This window comes from Leguminivora glycinivorella, chromosome 2, assembly GCF_023078275.1.
Source record: "Leguminivora glycinivorella isolate SPB_JAAS2020 chromosome 2, LegGlyc_1.1, whole genome shotgun sequence".
Lineage (NCBI taxonomy): Eukaryota > Metazoa > Arthropoda > Insecta > Lepidoptera > Tortricidae > Leguminivora > Leguminivora glycinivorella.
The window spans coordinates 3,029,160-3,051,356 of NC_062972.1; the positions used below are offsets into that span (position 1 = coordinate 3,029,160).

The 22,197-nt window shown below is 39.8% G+C and overlaps 1 protein-coding gene across 1 annotated transcript; it reads left to right on the forward strand.

Annotated features, from left to right (window-relative positions):
• Positions 1-346: 346 nt before the first annotated feature.
• LOC125234862 (cytoplasmic polyadenylation element-binding protein 1-B) lies at positions 347-15,525 on the forward strand. The gene is given in 16 exon segments (XM_048141285.1): positions 347-796; positions 1,296-1,412; positions 4,633-4,763; positions 5,660-5,723; positions 6,871-6,895; positions 6,898-6,950; positions 7,465-7,549; positions 8,320-8,366; positions 8,369-8,486; positions 8,489-8,504; positions 9,706-9,865; positions 10,358-10,523; positions 12,249-12,376; positions 13,093-13,184; positions 14,044-14,147; positions 14,902-15,525. Coding segments are annotated over 16 exon segments (1,437 nt in total). The 5' UTR covers positions 347-778; the 3' UTR covers positions 15,015-15,525.
• The last annotated feature ends 6,672 nt before the right edge of the window (positions 15,526-22,197 follow it).

The following is a 22,197-nucleotide window of genomic DNA, read 5'->3' on the forward strand; positions in this document are numbered from 1 at the left end:
TAGATAACACACATATACAGACCGTCACGTCGTATATTTAACATTGAATATGACCTAGTAATTTTTTATTTCAAAATTATGTGCTTACTGAAGTGGAAGTCTATGAAATTGGAATTTATAAATGTTATTATTTAAAGCTTTTAAAAGAGTATCTGAAATAATCTTGCAACAATGCTTTCAAATTTCACATCAAGGAAGAAGTTCTCATTTTTTTATAATTGTTCAATAATGCAACAGCAATAATTTTGTGATAAATAATGTATTTCATTATTTCCTAAAATTGATATTTCTATTATTCAAAATAAGTAAACAAAAGAAATAAAAAATCATACGGCGGTAAAAAGTTTTTAAATTGACTGGTTTCTACGCATGCGCCATCTATCAGAAACCGCCCTGCGCGCTGATTGGTTGCCGCCATCTTGCGCGGGAAATTGAATTATGAAGTAGTCGTATTACATTTCTTTTTATGTTGATGAAAGAGAAAATCACGATTGTAATATGTTAAAACATGTTTTAAAATCATAAATTTAATTATCAAAGGTAGATTTTGGTGTTTATGGCGTTATTTTTGTGTAAAAGTATTGTAATTTTTGCTCGTCAACCCTCATTGCTAGGGGTGGGGTAGGGCGATGGTGGGGGACAGTGACTACCTGGTTCGCGGCGAGTCTGGCCGCCGTCAGTCGTGATTGCGCCGCCGCCGCGCGAGTATCCTAGCAGGCCACGCTGCTCGAATCACGATAGAATTTACGCCTTTGAACTTTGAAAACTTTTTGCAGCGATGCCGCTGTTACATCAGGTGAGTTTTAATTTTATTTAAATATATTAAAAGCAGCAGTTTTATGAAATTATTCCTTAGAAATCCGAGCAAGATTTGAAAATTTTTCAACCGTTGTTAACTACCCTCGAAAATATTATTTTTCGTACATTTGATACTTCGTTAATATTTTACTCCTTTTTATAGATTTCAAGCAAAATTTCATATTGTTTTAATAACTCTCGTTATCGTAATAGTACGAGCGGATTATAATATTTTACACAAGTTTTCTTCCCTTACCAGAAATGATTTCAACGTTTTTAAGGGCTTAATTCCCGATTAATTCGTGTGTTTTAAGTTATTGATAATTTAGAATGCTCTTTTAGTTTAAATATCGAGGAGTTTTAGTTTCGTAGCTTCAATAAGTAGTTGTTTTCTCATTAGGTTTAAAAGTCTTTGCTTAATAAAATTGCTCAAAATCGCTTTCGTTATTTTTCTTTAATTAACTTTTGCATTATTTCGATCAATTTTTTTGTTGAAGGACAATTCCCGCGCAGGCGGGGGCCCGGCCGAGAACCGGCGCTCGCTTGCAGAGATCCTGGAGCTCAACACCACACATCTTTCTGAACCTGTCTCTGCGCCCGCCAGGACCCGGAGCGTAAGTACCTTTATTACAAAGCACGGGCTGTGTGCGGCATCATTGTACTAATACACGTGGTTCTGCAATCGAAAATGGCGCTTCATTCAATCTAAATCGTAAGTGCACCAACCACACATCTTTGACCCTGTCTCGGCGCGCGCTAGACCTGCAGCGTAAGTACTTATACCTATAAAACAGGGACATTTGGCACGTGGATCTTCAATCTGCGTGAGTAACTTTGCTGATAGGTCCTGTATCCAGGTGACTAGAAGTACATGCTCAGAAATTTTAACTACATAAAAGAATCTTCACCTTGATATTTTCGGCGCTTCGCAAACCTCGTGCATATTCTGCGTTCACTAGAAACAGTAGCGTAAGTAGTTAATTTTCTCGGACACGTGGATTTTTCAAGCCACGTGGTGCTCTCTGGACACCGCCGTTTTCAAAGTCTGTAACCGTTAGATACCAGACCACTGAGACTGTGCTTACCGAGCCACGGAATACCACGCATCTCTAACATCCTTGCGCTGCTATCCGGAGCGTAAGTAATAAATAAAGAAAATCTGGACACCAATGGGGAGTTGTTTCCACGTGGCTTTGAACGCCGCGGATCTATTCAGCTGTTTTTGCGTGCGTGAGTACCTACTACAAAGTAGTCCGTAGATTTCGTAGTTTTACATAGCCCGATGCATTACCTCTATGGGATCGTCGTAACGCAACGCGACTACGCAATGGTTGCGTCCGTAAGTAAAATTCGTGCGACCTGAAGATAATCGGTGTAGACTCCTTATAATAGTAGCCATTATGAAGAACCTTTATGATGAAGTTGTCCTGGTTAAACCTCCGTTGTTAAAACTCCACTAAACTCTTCGTTAGCATAACTTATTCGTACCTTCATAACTTCCTAGACCATAACTACAAAGTAACTTGATCTTGTATCTGATAAAATGAACCTAAAGTTAACTTTTTCCCTTTTGTATCAAAAACTCATAACGTGTATTTAGTCTCATACAGTTCGAATGCGATTAAAAATCATTATACTTCACGCATAACGTGGCCCCACGTTTGGGCGCCAATTTACTTCATACAGTTTGTTTTTAGTCTAATTATACTAATAGATAGATCTATCTGTTTATACTTACTGTCTTCGAACGTTGTAACGACGACATTTAAAAATATATTTTTGTATTTCTTAAAATGAAATATTTCTACTAAAATTGTATTAGTCAAAAAATAATATTTAAATTTGAAAGTACAATCTAAAGCTATCTAGCCCCATCCATCATTTTTCTAGCAATAATACCAACGCTACAGCGCCAAGAGCGTATAAAACGCGGCCCCACGTTGGGCGCCAATTTTTTCCCTTACGATATACTGCTTCATCCTAAGCCAAAACCCACTCGAAGGCTTTATTGTCCGTTCATAATGTTCCATACGACATCCGCTCTGATGTCAGTTAATGGCAGCGCAAGTTTGTGCCAAGTGGCCTCTAGTAATGGGTAGACTGTGCCAAATAATGCAACTGCGTTCGCCCTATACAGTTAACTTTGGATTGGATGTTATGTAATTTAATATCGGCTTTCACTTTAAAATGTGATGCATGAATTTTCAGTCTGGCTGGTTTTATTGGGGTTGTATTTACATTTGAGGGTTTTGCATTTTTATAGCTGTTAATGGTTGAGATAAATAGGGGGAGATTTTTAGTAGATGCAGTGTAGTTTTTAATTTGGGCTGTCATTTTCAAATCGTATTGTAAAATTTTGACTTGTTTTGGTCTGCAGTTAAGTAAATAAGCGAAATTTATCCGTGTAAAAAAAAAAAATTAGATATCCCAAATAATTGTTTTTCGGCAAATTTAGGTACCATATTATTATCTTCTAATTATTTAAGATTCGTTTCATACTGTAAAATTGTAAGCAGTCTTGTTTTATATTATGAACGTGTAATTTAAACTAGTGTTTTATTTAATGCTCTACATATACTTTACCGCAAGTTTCTTCGAGCTTAATCAAAATTCTAGCGACGAAAGTTCGCCGTTGCTTTCCTAACTCGAGAATTCCCTTATTGAATGCATATAAAGCTCAATGCATCGTAAGCTGTAATTTTAAATGCTACCTACCTATCCACGTTCTCTTATTTGCATTATTGTACCTCTTCTTTTTCCTAAATACCTAAACCTATATATCAAGTTTTCGTTGATTTTTTGGCGATTACACGTAATATTTTCTGAGTTTTTCTATTGCAAACAATAAAATCTACCCCCTTATTATTTATAAACGTTCACTAAAGTTCACAAGCCGATAAAAATCGTTTTTCCCTTTCTGTCACACCTAATACGTGTACAAGAGACGAACTATTTTTATTGCCTTGATAACATTTATAAGGGGCATAGTATAAAACATTCCCTATAAATAATCATTGCTTAATAACTATTCCGATTATGCACCTCATAAAAAACTATGTACTTTATACGTACAATGGGTACAATTGATTCAATTAAGAACTTTAAAATGTCTGTACGCCCACTAAGATACAAATCTGTCCGATCCTTAACTATATCACAAGGCATGCAATCGCCTGTTGGCAGCGCTATTGGCATGGCACTGGCAATTTAATATTATTTGTGTAGGCCTGCCAAGGGGCGCGTAATCGGTCCTTCCTATTCTCGTCCTAGTTTTACAGCACCAGCATAACTTGACCTGTAGACAAGAGCTCAGACAGTGTACATACATACTAGTCTTATACTGGTGGCAGAGGTTCCAGGGCTGTCTATATGAATGCGATCTCTGGGCGCTCGGCCCGCAGTTTATCCGATACAAGTTCTGAGATTTGCGTTTGATATTGAGATTATAGCTGGTTTAGAGATCATTGTGCATGAAATGGGGTAGTTTCGTTACTTTAGCGGTCGCTTGGTTTTACAATGTTTTGTATTGTTTCGAGCGATGATTTGGGAATTTTAAAATAGATTTAGACGGAATAAATACAGAAAAACTATTTGTGCACGTAACGCCACATACCAAAGTATCGGCGATTGTTGTATTAATCACCGGAAAATTATGGTTACAAGAAATTTTGATCTCCTGATGCGTAGATAGTCTGAAGAAAATAGAACCAAATATTATTAGCTTGGGTAACGTACCTGAGGTCTACGCAAAACAATGCCTTGGATAGTTTAGACTTAATAATATTCTTTAGTTTCAGGTACTTAGAAAATACTCTAAATAAATGTTTGTTTCAGTTTGTGCAAGACTGCGACAACGAGTGGCGTTGGGAGGAGCCCGGCAGCCCCGAGGTCGCTCAGACCCCGCGGGCCCTCGTCCCGCCAGGCTGCTTCCCGCCGAGACACTCTGCAAGCTTCGGCAGCTACAGGCAAGTAGTCTAAGGTTACAGGCAAGTGTAATGTAACACGACACACACTCAGACCTCGCGAGTCGCGGGCTCTCGTCCTGCCTAGACACTCTGCCAGTTTTAGCGGCTACAGGTTAACTAAGTGTAGGGTTACAGGCAAGCGTAGTGGAACACAACACATTAGCAGAAAGCCCACGGGCTCTCGTCCCATCAGGCAGCTTCCTGCCTCGCCACTCTGACAGCTTTGGCAGCTACAGGCAAGTATAGTGTAACAAGACACGCTCGCAAACCCCGCGGGCTTTCGTATTACCAGACTTCCCCACTGCGACACTACCAGCTTCAATAGCTACAGGCAAGTGTAGAGAAACGCGACACATTCTAGATCCCAGAGGTTCCACCAGGTTGCTTCCCGCCTTGACACTGCTGGTTTCGGCAGCTACAGGAAAAGGTAGTGCAGGTTTACAGGCAAACATGACACAGGACACACCAGACCCCCGCGGGCCCTCGTATCACCAGGTTGTTTCCCGTCGAGACTCTGCCATGCGGCAGCTACAGGCAAGTTTAGTACAGTTATGGTTGATTTAGATGAAGCCTATTTTGCGACTCCTAAACTACGCCGCCTGAAAAAGGCCTTAATCTAGGTCTAATCTTTACTTTAGTAAAATCCTAGGTAACTTACGATACGCTCTTCATAACGTTTCACGTCTAGCGTACGAAAAAAACTAGGGTAAAAAATGAAAGATCGAAGTGGGTCTATCAGGTTGCCTACAAATACGGCCGCCAATTATAAGGTAAAAGTACAAATTTTATTTTTGCCCAATGTTCCATAAATATAAAGGTCCTTTTCCCATTACCTTTCCCGGCTAACACAATTTATTTTAAAATGTCCTCTAATGGTCTAATTGCTTTCATTGCAGCGAGCGCGCCCGGCCCGGCGGCTGGGACGAGGGACAGGGCATTACGGACCTTGTGGCGTCTTTAGTAAGTACGATATTGGCTTGGATAGTTGGCGGTTAAATTTAGGTGGGATCTTTGAGTCTTTAAGTTTTTGGGACAAGTTGCAAGTAATGTTCTAATTTTATACTATAGCCTGTCAACCAAATTTTGGCAGTAGCAATGTACATCAAACTAAAGTATGGTATCCCTATGAAACGTACAAAAACCAGCAATGTACGTCGAACAGCCACAGATATTTTTTTTCCAAGGGGCTCGCTCCTTCCTTACGAATTAGATAATGTATTAAAAAGGGACGGATATGTGCTAGTTATTTCTCTTTTTGGTAGGACGGAGATTTCCACAGATAAGAGACAAATGACACGCGAACTTCCACCGATTTTCAAAACTAGTGTTGCTAGCCCGCGATTTTTCAAATTTGCCGCCTTTTTCTAGTGACAAGATTTGGTTGACGGTCTATAATTTCTAATATTTCCATTCTTTCTTTTTTGTTTTGTTGATACAGTAGATTCTTCTTCGAAAACTTGTTCACATTCAAACTTTCTAGAATACCTAATATGAATTTAATTTGAGGGCACGTTAAAAAAGGTTTTTCATAATAATTAATTACCTACCTATGATGGATTTTTTTAATTGGCTTCTGTACTTATCCAAAACGAGTGTTACTTTAACCGTTATATTTATACAATTTATACATACATACATACATACATACATACAATCACGCCTATGTCCCATGAAGGGGTAGGCAGAGCACATGAAACTACTCGGGTTTCAGTGCCATACAATTTATAACTTTTCCAATACTTAGTTATCAATTTCATGACGGAATTAGTTTACTCCTGACACTATTCTCTGCCAGTATTTTGAGTTTCGTTTACTCGACGATTGTCAAACTATAATGATATTCGCTCTTAACCCATATGTGCCCAACACATATATTTTTTCCCCTATTTTTTGAAGTGACAACCTTATTCTTTTACTTATTTTAATTAGTAGCGTGTTTTCATGGGTTAAAATTATGTTATTGTTTTTAAATTCTAGTTAGAGTATTAGTGTCATGTGTGCTTCATTTTATCGAATAATACCAAGGGGTTTATGCCCCACTGCTTCTTGAGCCAGAGGGCTGTATTTGTCTGTTAGTGTGACTGGTAGTGTAATGTGACTGTTTCAGAAGGCCCTGGCGATCCCGGCGAGCTCACGCGGTCACACTCGCTACAGCCGCGTCTATCTTACGACGGCATCGAAAAAATGGTGGGTGAAAATGTATCTCAACTTCAAACTTGGGTAAATCCGTTCCGCTATAAGGTTAACTTGGGTATTAACTAGCTTTTCCGTTCCGCTATAAAAGGTTAACTTTCAGATCAATATTATACTTTAAAAATTTGAAAGACGGACAAACAAACACACACTCTTTCCCATTTTATAATATTAGTATAGATAATCAACCTTAAAGCAGAATGGATTTACCCAAGTTTGAAATTGAGCGACACAAATGTTGTCCGTGTGTCAATCGGTCCACTTATGTCGCTTAATAAATCGTAAGAACAGATTTGCTTCTATTTTTCATACAAATAAATCGCCAAATACCGATAGTGGGACGTTTCGTCGGCCGCGGACAGTTGCTTACTTTGTACCGAATTTATGCTGAAAAATTTTGATATTCTTGAAAATTAAAAATTAGAATCTTTCGCTTGCTCGGGTATCAATATTGGCACGTGCGGTTAAACAACTTTGCCCCCTTGTAAAACAAATAACGGTGTTTTAGGTGGAGCCCCCGTGGCCTCCTGAGCAGACCCGCGAAGCGCCATCGAGGGCGGATTTTAGTCTGCTGCCGCGACGGGCGTCTTTTTGTAAGTATCTGGTATGATTTAGTGAAAACATTACCCACGTTTATCAGTAATATTATAAATACGTATTTAGTAAATAAGAATAAATAACATTTAACCCATTCTTGTAATTTGGTAGTTTGGCAGTTAGAAACACGCTATAAGATTATCTAACAATTCTACCTTTTCCGATCTAAGTCTTGATCTTAAAAATTGGTTATAATTAAATGTTTTGAATTTATTATGCAATTTTTAAATTATTCTAGGATTTTATTTATCTTGAATGTCCAATCTATAGTTCCTTTACCACTACTATCAAATCGGTCCTTCGAGTTATCATACTTTCTAGCGGTGACATGGTATCGCACGGAACTCAGTCACATCAAAAAAATGTACAAGAATTGTACTAAAGTGTACGCTAATTAAAAAAAATGTACTACACGGTCACTAGGAAGCATACTTTCTGGCGAGCGCTGTTTATTTCACTATTTAACAGTCAAGTTTGCGACTTTCTTGTAAATCAGAACATTTTCTTGTAAATACGTGAAGTACATTTTTTTCTAATAAGCGTACAATTTAGTACAATTCCCGTATATTTTGATGTGACTTTAGATTCCGTACGATCTTATCTTAAATCTGCGGGGGCCTTTCCGGATATACTTCGACCCATCGGGATCTGTGCAATTAGCCCCTACGATCCTTAGCTTTTCAGGAGCTTCTCGACCGTACGATACCATGTCACCGCTAGAAAGTGGCACCCTTGGAGCCGTATGTTCAGAGTAGTGTTTGGGCAGGTGGTGTAGTGGAGCCGCACGGGTGGTGTCGGGCGACGCGGAGTCGCTGTGCTGGAGCGGGACGCTGCCGCCGCGCGCGGCCGAGCCGGCGGGCGGCTGGTCGCCGAAGGTGTTCGTGGGCGGGCTGCCGTGGGACATCACGGAGCACGCGCTGCTGCAGGCGCTGCGCCCTTCGCGCCTGTGCGGTCAGTATCATTCGTTACTCGGTTTCATAATTATTTAAATGATTTAGACTAGGGTTGCAAAAAACGGTTTTTTTTTCTGGCTTGAAAAAAAAAACCGTGAAAAAAAGTTTTATTTCTGGACTATGTACTTTTTTTTCTAAAGTACTCAAAATTTGCAAAGTAGTTACTACTATTATACGGTCTTTTAGACTTAATGTTAACTATTAAACGAATTTAATCAAATAACTTTAATTTCTGATCTTATAAAAGTAACATTTACGAAATCTGTAGTTGGTAGTTATCACTATTTACTGTTAGCCAACGTATAATAACACCACCGCCTCTCCACGCTGCACGCAGCATCGGGGGTTCCCCAATAAAAGTTTGTATACTGAATGTTAATTGAATTAAAATGTACGTTATTGTTATTGAAACACGTTTCAACTCACGAAAAACCGTTATTATCGTATTATGTGTTCATCTGAAAAAAAACATATTTAGAAAAAAAACCATGTTCATAATTTTGAAAAAAAAAACATTTGGATTTTTTTCTATTTACAACCCTAATTTAGACCCAAGTCAGTGTCATTTCAAACACAAATATAAAAAATATATACAGAGTATTAGCAGTGTCCCAAATACAGTAACTTGACAAAATATGGTGTATGCCCGTGTGGTGACGAGTTAAGAATTTCACCACCCCCTTTCTTCCCGTGGGGTGTGTGTGGCAACCTGTCACTGCAATGTCAATTTCATTTTCTTTCAACCCCTTATTTGCCAAGAGTGGCACTGAACTTTGATTCATGAGCTCTGCCTACCCCTTCATGGGATACAGGCGTGATTGTGAAATTGATTTCCATAGAGTATAGTCTGTTCATATTCTTTGATGAAACCAAACGATACCCCCTCCCAAAGGTAACTTGAGGCGTAGGGTTAGACGTTGACGTTAATGCGCTATGCCTACTTGCGTGACAAAACCGAACATGACATTGTCCACATATGTGCAACGCACTAGACGCATCGCATTTCGTCTAGTCAACTGATATTGCAGTACGTACGGTATGTCTGGCCAAAATTATATACATTTATATAAGGGATCAAAGTTAAAATGTGACAGACGAAGATACGTATCCTTTTTTAGTGAAATACCCCTATGTGCGGCGGGGATCAGACATAATTTGATTTTAACCTAGACGATGCATTAATAACTCTTTTTCCACAGTGTGGAGTGGCCGGGGCGCGAAGCAGGGGCCCCGCTACGCGGGTTCGGCTACGTGACGTTTGAGTCGGAGCGCCGCGTGCGGGCGCTGCTAGCGGCGAGTCGTCGGGACCGCAACGACTGGTACTTCCGCATCGCCTGCCGCAAGCGGACCACTAAGGACGTAAGTAGCTTTAAAATTATATAGTCTGGCAAAAAAAAAAGAAATTAAGAATCAGTGTCTTACCTTTCTAAATCAATTTATGTTAGACTGTCTCAAGATTTGCTTTTTATAGAATACTAAACGGTGCTGCCCACTTTCTAATCTCAACCCTCTTTTAATTTCTTATTTTATTGGAAATCCCAACAGCTATGACATTTCTTTACCAGAATATAAGTACGTCCCAATCTGAAAGGACACGTCAAATATTATTATTAACGCTAGGTGAGATTAAAAATGAAATTTTCATTCTAGTCGTACCAATTTTCTCAGGCAAATTTCACATTTCATAAGTTTTTTTTTTGGGAAAGGATAATAAATATATTTCAAAATAAATAAATAATGTAATGTCTTTATTTTCCAATGATTATATATCTATAGATACCTACATAATCAAAACAGGCTACTCCCTCTACCCATAAATCGTTATCTCCTGATTAGTAATTATGTCCGCAGGCGCAAATCATCCCCTGGGCCGTGGCCGACTCTTCCTGGGTGGCCGGCGGGGCTGCCAGGCTAGAACAATCTAGAACCGTCTTCGTTGGAGCCCTGCATGGGATGCTGAGCGCGAGGGCTCTGGCTACGATCATGAACGACCTGTTCTCTGGAGTGGTGTATGCAGGTAAGCTTCACAAGTCTTCTCGTGGGCAGTAGGACTCTTCCAGGGTGGCCGCCAGGCTAGAACAATCTAGAACGTTCTTCGTTGGAGCCCTGCATGGGATGCTGAGCGCGAGGGCCCTGGCTACGATCATGAACGACCTGTTCTCTGGAGTGGTGTATGCAGGTAAGCTTCACAAGTCTTCTCCTGGGCAGTAGCTCTTGCAGGGTGGCCGTCAGGCTAGAACAATCTAGAACTGTCTTCGTTGGAGCCCTGCATGGGATGCTGAGCGCGAGGGCCCTGGCTACGATCATGAATGACCTGTTCTCTGGAGTGGTGTATGCAGGTAAGCTTCACAAGTCTTCTCCTGGGCAGTAGCTCTTGCAGGGTGGCCGTCAGGCTAGAACAATCTAGAACTGTCTTCGTTGGCGCTCTGCATGGGATGCTGAGCGCGAGGGCCCTGGCTACGATCATGAATGACCTGTTCTCTGGAGTGGTGTATGCAGGTAAGCTTCACAAGTCTTCTCCTGGGCAGTCTCCTGGGCAGTAGAACAGTCTTCGTTGGAGCTTGCAGGGATGCTGGCGCGAGGGTCTGGCTACGATCATGAATGATCTGGAGTGGTGTATGCAGGTAAGCTTCAAGTCGTTGGCAGCCTTAGAACATAGGACGGTCTTCGCTGAGCTGCATGGGATGCTGGGCAGGGACCTGGCTACAATTATGAATGTCCTGTTCTCTGGAGTGGTGTATGCAGGTAAGCTTCACAAGTCTTCTCCTGGGCAGTAGAACTCTTGCAGGGTTGGCAGTCAGGCTAGAACAATCTAGAACCGTCTTCGTTGGAGCCCTGCATGGGATGCTGAGCGCGAGGGCCCTGGCTACGATCATGAATGACCTGTTCTCTGGAGTGGTGTATGCAGGTAAGCTTCACAAGTCTTCTCCTGGGCAGTAGAACTCTTGCAGGGTGGCCGTCAGGCTAGAACAATCTAGAACTGTCTTCGTTGGCGCTCTGCATGGGATGCTGAGCGCGAGGGCCCTGGCTACGATCATGAATGACCTGTTCTCTGGAGTGGTGTATGCAGGTAAGCTTCACAAGTCTTCTCCTGGGCAGTAGCTCTTGCAGGGTGGCCGTCAGGCTAGAACAATCTAGAACGGTCTTCGTTGGAGCCCTGCATGGGATGCTGAGCGCGAGGGCCCTGGCTACGATCATGAATGACCTGTTCTCTGGAGTGGTGTATGCAGGTAAGCTTCACAAGTCTTCTCCTGGGCAGTAGAACTCTTGCAGGGTTGGCCGTCAGGCTAGAACAATCTAGAACGGTCGTCGTTGGCGCCTTACATGGAATGCTGAGCGCAAGGGCATTGGCTACGATTATGAATGACCTGTTCTCTGGAGTGGTGTGTGCAGGTAAGCTTCACAAGTCTTCTCCTGGGCAGTACTGACTCTTCCAGGGTGGCAGGCGGAGGTTAGAACAATCTAGAACGGTCTTCGTTGGAGCCCGATCATGAACGATTTGTTCTCTCTAAGAGTGGGCAGTGTGTGCGGAGACAGGGTATGTAGAGTGGTGTGTGCGGGGTATGTCATATGTAAGTCTCTCTTTGCCGCCGTAGAGCTTCCTTCACTTAAATTATAAAACTTCACTTTCTTTGATTGACAGTTACGTTAAAATGCAAAGAAATAAAAAAAAAAATCGCACTTGTCGATAATATCGACTCTTTGCATTTCATAGTGATCAAACATAAATTTCTTTCGACAGGCATAGACACGGACAAGAACAAGTACCCCATCGGCTCCGGTCGCGTGTCATTCGGCAACGCTCGCTCCTACGTACGAGCGATCGCCGCTGCTTACGTTACCATCCGCACGCCCAAGTTCTCCAAAAAGGTACGATAGTCTAGTCGTCTAGGTCTACTAACTTACAGATATGGGCACTGGGAGAAGTATCCGACCGGCTCCGGCTGTGTACCTTTCGGCAACGCACTCACGCAGTCCCTACAGCTGTTGTTTCCTATAGTGATTCAATGCTCTTTGATTCCCTACGACGCCCAAGTTCTCCAAGGTATGATAGTCTGTAGAGCCCATAGTCTACTGTATTATCCTACATGGAGGTATAGACGAACGAGTATCCAATCGGCTCCTGTCGTTTCGCCGCCGCTTACGTCACCATACGCACGCCCAAGTTCGAAAAAGGTACGATGGTCTATAGAACACCTAGTCTACACGAGAGTAGTGAAAGTAGATGGGCATAAGAACCAGAACGCTAGCCAGCTGACTATTAAACGAGCTCTAGCAATTTAGCTGTTTTTCGCCTTGATAGTTCAGTACATTTATGTCGTAATTATGGCACTGGTCCCACCGCGAGCTAGTAAGCTATGAGCTATCGGCTATAAAAATGTACAAAAGATAAGCACTCCCGTGCAAATAAGAGACCCGGCTATATTGATAGCTCTTTTATTTACGCGGGAGTGATTATCTTTTGTTCGTTTTTATAGCCGATAGCTCATAGTTTACTAGCTCGCGGTGGGACCAGTGCCTAAGAGTAGGTGTCAATGTCAATAGTACTCGCTACAACTCGTTAAAATGACCTTGTATATTGGCAGGTGCAGGTGGACCCATACCTGGAGGACTCCATGTGCTCGATGTGCAATCTGCAGCAGGGGCCCTACTTCTGCAAGGAGCCAGTTTGCTTCCGGTAAGTACCTACTTACTGTTTTTAAACTTTATTCATATTTAAATTTTCAATAGTTTACAATTCCATTAAAAAACTTGAATAATTTGAAAGATTCATACATGATTCAAACTTTCACGATTTTTACACATATTTAAAATTGCAAACGGGACTTAATCGCGTATTTAAATACGCGATTAAGTCCCGTTTGCAATTTTAAATAGATTCATACATTACTAAATTTAGAGCTCGAGAATGTTTATGTACCCACTTATTCATAAACGCACGCTAAAGTTAGTTTGTCCCTTTCCGACGTATAGGTGTGATTGAAAGGAACAAACAAACTTTATCGCCTTGATAACTTAAGTGTAATAGGTTTATGAATAAGGGGGTTACTAGGCAATTCAAATTATTCTGTCACTTCTGAATGGTACATGAAATTATTATACATTCACTGTTTAAACCTCTAGTATCAGGTATTTTAAGATATCGTGGCTGTATAATGTCCAGAGATTTTTGAACATAAGAATCTTAACTAACCCTAGATTGTAACCGATTTGAATAAATAATATTTTGACTTTGATGTTTTACACATTCACTACGAGACAAAAAATGGCGCACCGGTCGTATTTTAGACGTCAGAAACCAACCGGTCGTAATTTACAACCACCTCTTCTATGACGGTTATCCGCCAGCTGATCCAAGTTTGAGTGCCCACCATAGTTTTGGATGGGAAAATGTTAATATTCCACGTCAGAAATCGGTCCTACTTTACAACCGCTCGCATATATGACGGTTCTCCGCCATCTGAGCTAAGTTTGTGCCCACCATGGTTCTTGGTTGCGAAAATGTTAATATAAAATTGAACAAATGTTCGTTTCAGTTACTTCTGCCGCTCGTGCTGGGCGTGGCAGCACGCTGGCGAGGAGCACCGCCCGCTCATGCGCAGCTCCGCGCACAAGGCGCCCCGGGACGACTTCATGTACAGTACGTACCATTCTTTCTACTACACACAGTTCGTTCAAGTATTATGACCATTTTCAGAATTTGGGACACCCCAATTAGCGTAAGTTTAACAAAAAATAACTCTGTCAGTTTTGTGACAAATTAACCGTAAAATCAGTCTAAAAATTTGCCGAGTGTGAAATTTAAAAACGAGCAAGTGAAAGGATTCTATAGTTGTACCACGAGCGAAGAGTGGTTCGAGAATAGAATCCTGAACTTGCGAGTTTTTTAACACACGAGAAGTAAAATACATTTGCACACTTTTTTCACATTCTGAATGAAGATTATCGCTCAGTTTATGTAATTAACACAAAAACAATATTTTTATAGAAATTTCATGCTTAATTATCGTCACAAAATTGAGTGAGTTGATTTTTGTTAACTTACGCTAATTGGAGGGTGCCAAATTCTGAAAACGCTCTTATTGTAAAAGTATCGATTCTGTCGGGGATTTAGATTAGTGTGAAGGCTTATTTGAGAATCAAGATGGGAGATCAGATGGGAACTAAATGGACGCATACTATTTTATTTCTGCCCTTCTTCCTTTTCGGGCGGAGACCGTAAACTTAATGAAAAATTAACGCTTCTGGCGCAGTAGGCTACATAGAACACTTGACAAACTAAAAACTTTTGCAATATTATTAGTGGTTTCTCATTTAAAATTTTCCTAATCATTAGTAATAAATACACATGTATTGCTCACGGTTTTTGTTACATGTTCATAATATAATTTCAGCGGGCACTCCCTCCCCGGCGACGTCCGGCACGTCGGGCACGTCCGGCTCCGGCGCGTCGGCCGGCGACAGCGAGCCCGCGCTGCCCGACGACTACCGCCGCCGCCGGGACTAGTGGCCGCGCTATACTCCATTCCGGTACACGCTACTGCACCCGGACCTAACACCTAAGGGATATAACGTTCGTTCTAAACTTTGTCATTTGTGTACGGATGAACTACGTAAACTCCTTTAGTCTGTATCAAAACCTTGTCCCTTTCACGTGATCAAAATTTTCTATTCGTGTTGAGAACACTATAAAGTAGACATGTGATACAAATGTCGTACCTTGTACGACTGGCTTGACACACTTACAAAATAATTTTGTTAAGTGGTTGGCTTGCCAGTTGTGCCAGCTACAGGCACTTGTACCGCAGGCTGTCAGAACGCTGCAGTAATATAAAATTTCGTATATTCTGCGATTACATGCGTTCAATGTCTATCGCATAAAACAATCGCGTGCTTTAGAATAGTAATTTTCAAATTATAAAGTAACATCTTACTATCAAGTGTTCTCACGTGAAATTAGGTAGAATGCGTACTGTGTAACCACTAGAATGAAAACGAAACTTCATATTTTAGTACTTTAAGCCACAAGATTTTTAAAAAATCCGTGGTTTTTTTTTTTCATAAAAAAACATATTTTTAGTTCTCCTTTATTCGCAATAGCCTCATTTCTATTTTCAAATGAAAACATTCTTATTGTAATAGAAGAAATCCTTCTTACAACCACAATAAACAGAATCTTGAAATCTTGTTATTCAGTTTCGTTTTCATTCTAGTTCGACGGAATGGATATATTCATGAAGGTGCCAAACTGCACATTGTTGTACAACATCACCTGATGTACATTATGACGATAGATCCGCAGTCCCACCGCCTTTCTCAAATATTTCAACGTTTTAAAGTTTTATTTCTACTATAACTTCGTACTTTTGACGTATACAAAGTTTTTAAACAAATTTTACGTTTTCGTTACCTTACTATCCCAAGGAATTGATTGTAGGGTAATGTCGGAAAAATACTTGGGAGTTAAGGTACTAGTCCCACCGGAACCGAGTGAGCGATCTGCGATAGAGACGAACAAAAGATAGCTCTCCTGTAAATAAGAGATGCAATGATAGTGCGAACGAGTATAGTTCGTCGCGGAGTGACGTGGTATAAATCTCTTATTTATACGGGAGCATCTTTTGTTCGCCGATAACTCTTCCTTGCTTTTGGTGCCTGACACAGCTTCATGTTTTTTCAGACAGTTCTTCTACAATTCATAACTCCTTGGTATCTTATAAATTTCTAAATAAATTATCTTAACTTTTAAACTGTTTTAAAGTTTTTACCGCGTTTGAGAGGGGGTGCGGGACGTGCGGAGGTTGCGCGAGCGCAATGTTGTCGACGCTATTAAGTTGGGCGCTTCGCCAGCATTTACTGTTGATTCGTTGATTTTTATTAATCATTTTGAAGTGTAGCCGATATTCAAATTATTCATTTATTTGTATTATTTATAAATGTTGTCACATGGTATGTTAAAATTTCATTGTCAGTTTACCTATTGCTATAATTTAGAAATGCGAATATTAGCTAAAGGGGGGCAATTGCAACCATGGAGACGATGTATACTTTCGCTCGAAAGTTTTAGGGGTAATGTAGGGGTATTTTGGATATTTTTAGTATACATACAAATCGGCTACATTTCTTTTTCGGCTGAAGTTTCAACTATAAAGCTTTAGTGAAATAGTTGAAAGTCCAGCCACGCAGAAGTTACATATTATGTATTTATTTACAGTTGATTATTTTGTTAGATTTTTCTATGTAATCTAATGCCAATACGCCTTTAGGAATGTTCCTTAGACAATTTTACATACAGTGCCTATTAGACGTAGGATTTTACTGTTTTTAATGTGCCTGTAGCCCAGTTTTAAAATTTTAAAGGGCCTGCAAATATTCGGTCGAATTTGGAATTTTTATAGTGTTTTAGATCGTCGAATCATGAAAATGTTGATTTTAACTTTGCTTATTTGATTTTTAAAATATACAATTAAACTGTTATTGCAAATAAACTATTTAAATAATGGACGTAGGTGTCATTGACCTTCCAGGAAAAAGTCTTACTTCAATGATTTTTTCACGTGTAGAGTTGTGCCGTTCTCCAGAACGTTCTCATTTTACTATGTAGAATATTCTTCTCCTGAGAGATTTCCCATACATCCGATATCGGATCGGATAATGTGAAAACAGTGGTATAATTTTAAAATATTTTTCACCAGACCAACTGGTAAAGGCTTTCTTTGCTATTCGAAAACAGATAGCAATATGTCTTAAGCTGACTGGTAGATTTTACCTATAAATGAGGATTTTGAATCATAAATATTCAATAAATTAATGGGTTTGATTTAGTTTGATGTTTATAGTCAGTCAGTATGTTGTTGGTGTTATGAAAATGTTTGTTTCACTCTGTGGCAAATTTTGTTTAACCTTCGTTCCTTGAAACCCTCGCAACGCTCAAGATTCCACTTTTTGAACCACTCGCTACGCTTGCGGTATCTTTCGAATATTGGAATTTTTCGCTTGCTCGGGTACCAATATTGGCACGTGCGGTTAAACAACAAACTTTGCCCCCTTGTAAGGCACTGATCCCACCGCGAGCTAGTAAGCTATGAGCTATCGGCTATAAAAACGAAAAAAAAAATAAGCACTCCCGTGCAAATAAAAGAGACACGGCGATTTTGATAGCTCACCGCTGGGCGAGTAACTATAAACATCGCCGTGTCTCTTTTATTTACACGGGAGTGCTTATCTTTTGTTCGTTTTTATAGCCGATAGCTCATAGCTTGCTAGCTCGCGGTGGGACCAGTGCCTGAAACAAATAACTATTAACTATGTAATAATAACGCTCGCAGACGTTTCTGCGTGATAAAAAACAAAACGTCATGTTATCTCGAATGCTATCTCCCAATTGTTAAGACACTGCAAAGGAATGGTGGGCAAAGTAGGAGCACTTGACTGTGAGAAGTTATCGAAGTCCTGTTAGGCAATCTTTTTCTATAAATCTTGGTTACACTATTAACTAGAATATACAGACTAACCCAACTGCAACTTGCTTGCAGTGTGTATCGGCCCTACATTACACTAGTTTACCTATTCCTAGCCGAATATAGTGCGCTATCAATTGAATAACATAATCTTATCCTGCCGAATGTGCTTCGTAATTTCCTAAAACACATTCTATTTTTTGCAAGTAATTAAAAGCCTAGATAGGCTAAGGTTACACTAATTACACTGAAAATAAACAATTTTTACTGAAAACGTGATACAAAGGAGAATATACCCAATTCATAAAGAATTTGGTTTAAATTTAATGGCTCTAATTTTGTAAGGTGGGCAGGACGAAGGTATATTAATTTTGATAAATTATAATTAATTAAAAAAAAACGCCAACTTTTGTTTTACAAGCTTTATTATCTTGTAGGTAGGCTTAATACTTACACATTTTTAATATTTACACACGGTAAATCAGATAACAAACAGAGTTCGTTACGTTATGGTGCATTTTGTGCAGGAGTCAACGACATGATTATGAATAGTAAATAAACGATTTACTATGTGGTCACCTCCATCTTTATATAGTAAGTTACACAATGAAACTCGTTATATTATCTGTTATATTTAAATAAACGGATGTACTCACGTAATATAATAACGATACACTTAAGAGCGTTATAACATTTCGGCGTCGGGCGAAATTAGGTATTTTACCCGCCGCGCGAGCCCAATATGCCGACCCTTTCTAGCACGTCTTATCACTCGCTCGCACTACAATAATGGACAAAACAATCTTGATCCTTTCTATGGAATTTTGATAACAACCACAATCTACTATCTCGATATAAACTTTTGGTTTCTAATAAACATTATTTTGTACGAAAATACGAGAATATAGCGCGAAATAATATCAATTATGTTAAAATTTATTTAAAAAATTAAAGTAATAATTATAAAAGTAGATCCCATCCCAAATATTTGCTTTTGTTATATGATAAGTATTAGAGTAAAGTATATATTAATATGATGATAAAATAAGACAAATACAATTCTAATTACTTCAAGATGGTGCTCAGGGTCTGATGATGGAGCCAGATGGTGGTCACCAATACCAATGAACAATATGACTATACAACTTCGTGGTTTACATGTCATTCTAGCATTTTCACTTTCACATTTCAAGTGCATATACCACGAGTATAGGTTTTCGGGTGTGCTGATTTAAAAATTAATGACCGATTTGGAATCTGACATTGCTGACTGTCACTTTGACACAAAAGTCATCATGGGTGTCGTAAAATAGGTTTTAGGGGTGCTGATTCCAAAATTAATGACCAATGTGGAATCTGACATTGCTGACTGTCACTTTGACACAAAAGTCGTCATGGGTGTCGTCAAATAGGTTTGCGGGGGTGCTGATTCCAAAATTAATGAACAATGTGGAATCTGACATTGCTGACTGTCACTTTGACACAAAAGTCGTCATGGGTGTCGTAAAATTGGTTTTAGGGGGTGCTGATTCCAAAATTAATGACCAATGTGGAATCTGACATTGCTGACTGTCACTTTGACACAAAAGTCGTCATGGGTGTCGTCAAATAGGTTTGCGGGGGTGCTGATTCCAAAATTAATGAACAATGTGGAATCTGACATTGCTGACTGTCACTTTGACACAAAAGTCGTCATGGGTGTCGTAAAATAGGTTTTAGGGGGTGCTGATTCCAAAATTAATGACCAATGTGGAATCTGACATTGCTGACTGTCACTTTGACACAAAAGTCGTCATGGGTGTCGTCAAATAGGTTTGCGGGGGTGCTGATTCCAAAATTAATGAACAATGTGGAATCTGACATTGCTGACTGTCACTTTGACACAAAAGTCGTCATGGGTGTCGTAAAATTGGTTTTAGGGGGTGCTGATTCCAAAATTAATGACCAATGTGGAATCTGACATTGCTGACTGTCACTTTGACACAAAAGTCGTCATGGGTGTCGTCAAATAGGTTTGCGGGGGTGCTGATTCCAAAATTAATGAACAATGTGGAATCTGACATTGCTGACTGTCACTTTGACACAAAAGTCGTCATGGGTGTCGTAAAATTGGTTTTAGGGGGTGCTGATTCCAAAAATAATGACCAATGTGGAATCTAACATTGCTGACTGCCACTTTGACACAAAAGTCATCATGGGTGTCGTAAAATAGGTTTTAGGGGTGCTGATTCCAAAAATAATGACCAATGTGGAATCTAACATTGCTGACTGTCACTTTGACACAAAAGTCATCATGGGTGTCGTCAAATAGGTTTCCGGAGGTGCTGATTTGAAAATTAATGACCGATTTGGAATCTTGACATTGCTGACTGTCACTTTGACACAAAAGTCGTCATGGGTGTCGTCAAAAAGGTTTCCGGGGTGCTGATTCCAAAATTAACGACTATTTTGGAATCTCACAGTGCTAATTGTCATTTTGACACAAAAGGAATCATGGGTGTAGTCAAATAGTTTTTAGGGGTACTGATTCCAAAATTAATGAAATGATTTAAAAAGTAATGACCGATTTGGAACCTGACATTGCACAGTACCCCTGGAAACCTATTTGACGACACCCATAACGACTTTTATGTCAAAGTGACAGTCAGCAATGTCAGATTCCAAATTGATCATTAATATTGAGATCAGTACCCATGAAAACCTATTTGAAGACACCCATGATCACTTTTGTGTCAAAGTGACAGTCAACAGTGTCAGATTCCAAATTGGTCATTAGTTTTCAAACACCTCCGGATACCTATTTGACGACACCCATGACGACTTTTGTGTCAAAGTGACAGTCAGCAATGTCAGATTCCAAATTGGTCACTAATTTTGGAATCAGCACCCCTAAAACCTATTTTACGACACCCATGACGACTTTTGTGTCAAAGTGACAGTCAGAAATGTCAGATTGAACATTGGTCATTAATTTTGGAATCAGCACCCCTAAAACCCCTAAAACCTATTTTACGACACCCATGACGACTTTTGTGTCAAAGTGACAGTCAGCAATGTCAGATTCCAAATTGGTCATTAATTTTGGAATCAGCACCCCTAAAACCTATTTTACGACACCCATGACGACTTTTGTGTCAAAGTGACAGTCAGCAATGTCAGATTGAACATTGGTCATTAATTTTGGAATCAGCACCCCTAAAACCTATTTTACGACACCCATGACGACTTTTGTGTCAAAGTGACAGTCAGCAATGTCAGATTCCACATTGGTCATTAATTTTGGAATCAGCACCCCTAAAACCTATTTTACGACACCCATGACGACTTTTGTGTCAAAGTGACAGTCAGCAATGTCAGATTCCACATTGGTCATTCATTTTGTAATCAGCACCCCTAAAACCTATTTTACGACACCCATGACGACTTTTGTGTCAGAGTGACAGTCAGCAATGTCAGATTGAACATTGGTCATTAATTTTGGAATCAGCACCCCCTAAAACCTATTTTACGACACCCATGACGACTTTTGTGTCAAAGTGACAGTCAGCAATGTCAGATTCCACATTGGTCATTAATTTTGGAATCAGCACCCCTAAAACCTATTTTACGACACCCATGACGACTTTTGTGTCAGAGTGACAGTCAGCAATGTCAGATTGAACATTGGTCATTAATTTTGGAATCAGCACCCCCTAAAACCTATTTTACGACACCCATGACGACTTTTGTGTCAAAGTGACAGTCAGCAATGTCAGATTCCAAATTGGTCATTAATTTTGGAATCAGCACCCCTAAAACCTATTTTACGACACCCATGACGACTTTTGTGTCAGAGTGACAGTCAGCAATGTCAGATTGAACATTGGTCATTAATTTTGGAATCAGCACCCCCTAAAACATATTTTACGACACCCATGACGACTTTTGTGTCAAAGTGACAGTCAGCAATGTCAGATTCCACATTGGTCATTAATTTTGGAATCAGCACCCCTAAAACCTATTTTACGACACCCATGATGACTTTTGTGTCAAAGTGACAGTCATCTGAGGTACTACATATTCGTAATCTGAAAGTAATCAAGTCAATAATTTCAGTTATTTTGAATCGACTATGATTCCGAATTATTGGTAATAGTAATGATTGTATAGATGATTAGTGATTCCTTTACATGTAATGGTAATTTACCGTTTCACTTGATTACATTACAAGTAATCTGACACCCAGTAGTG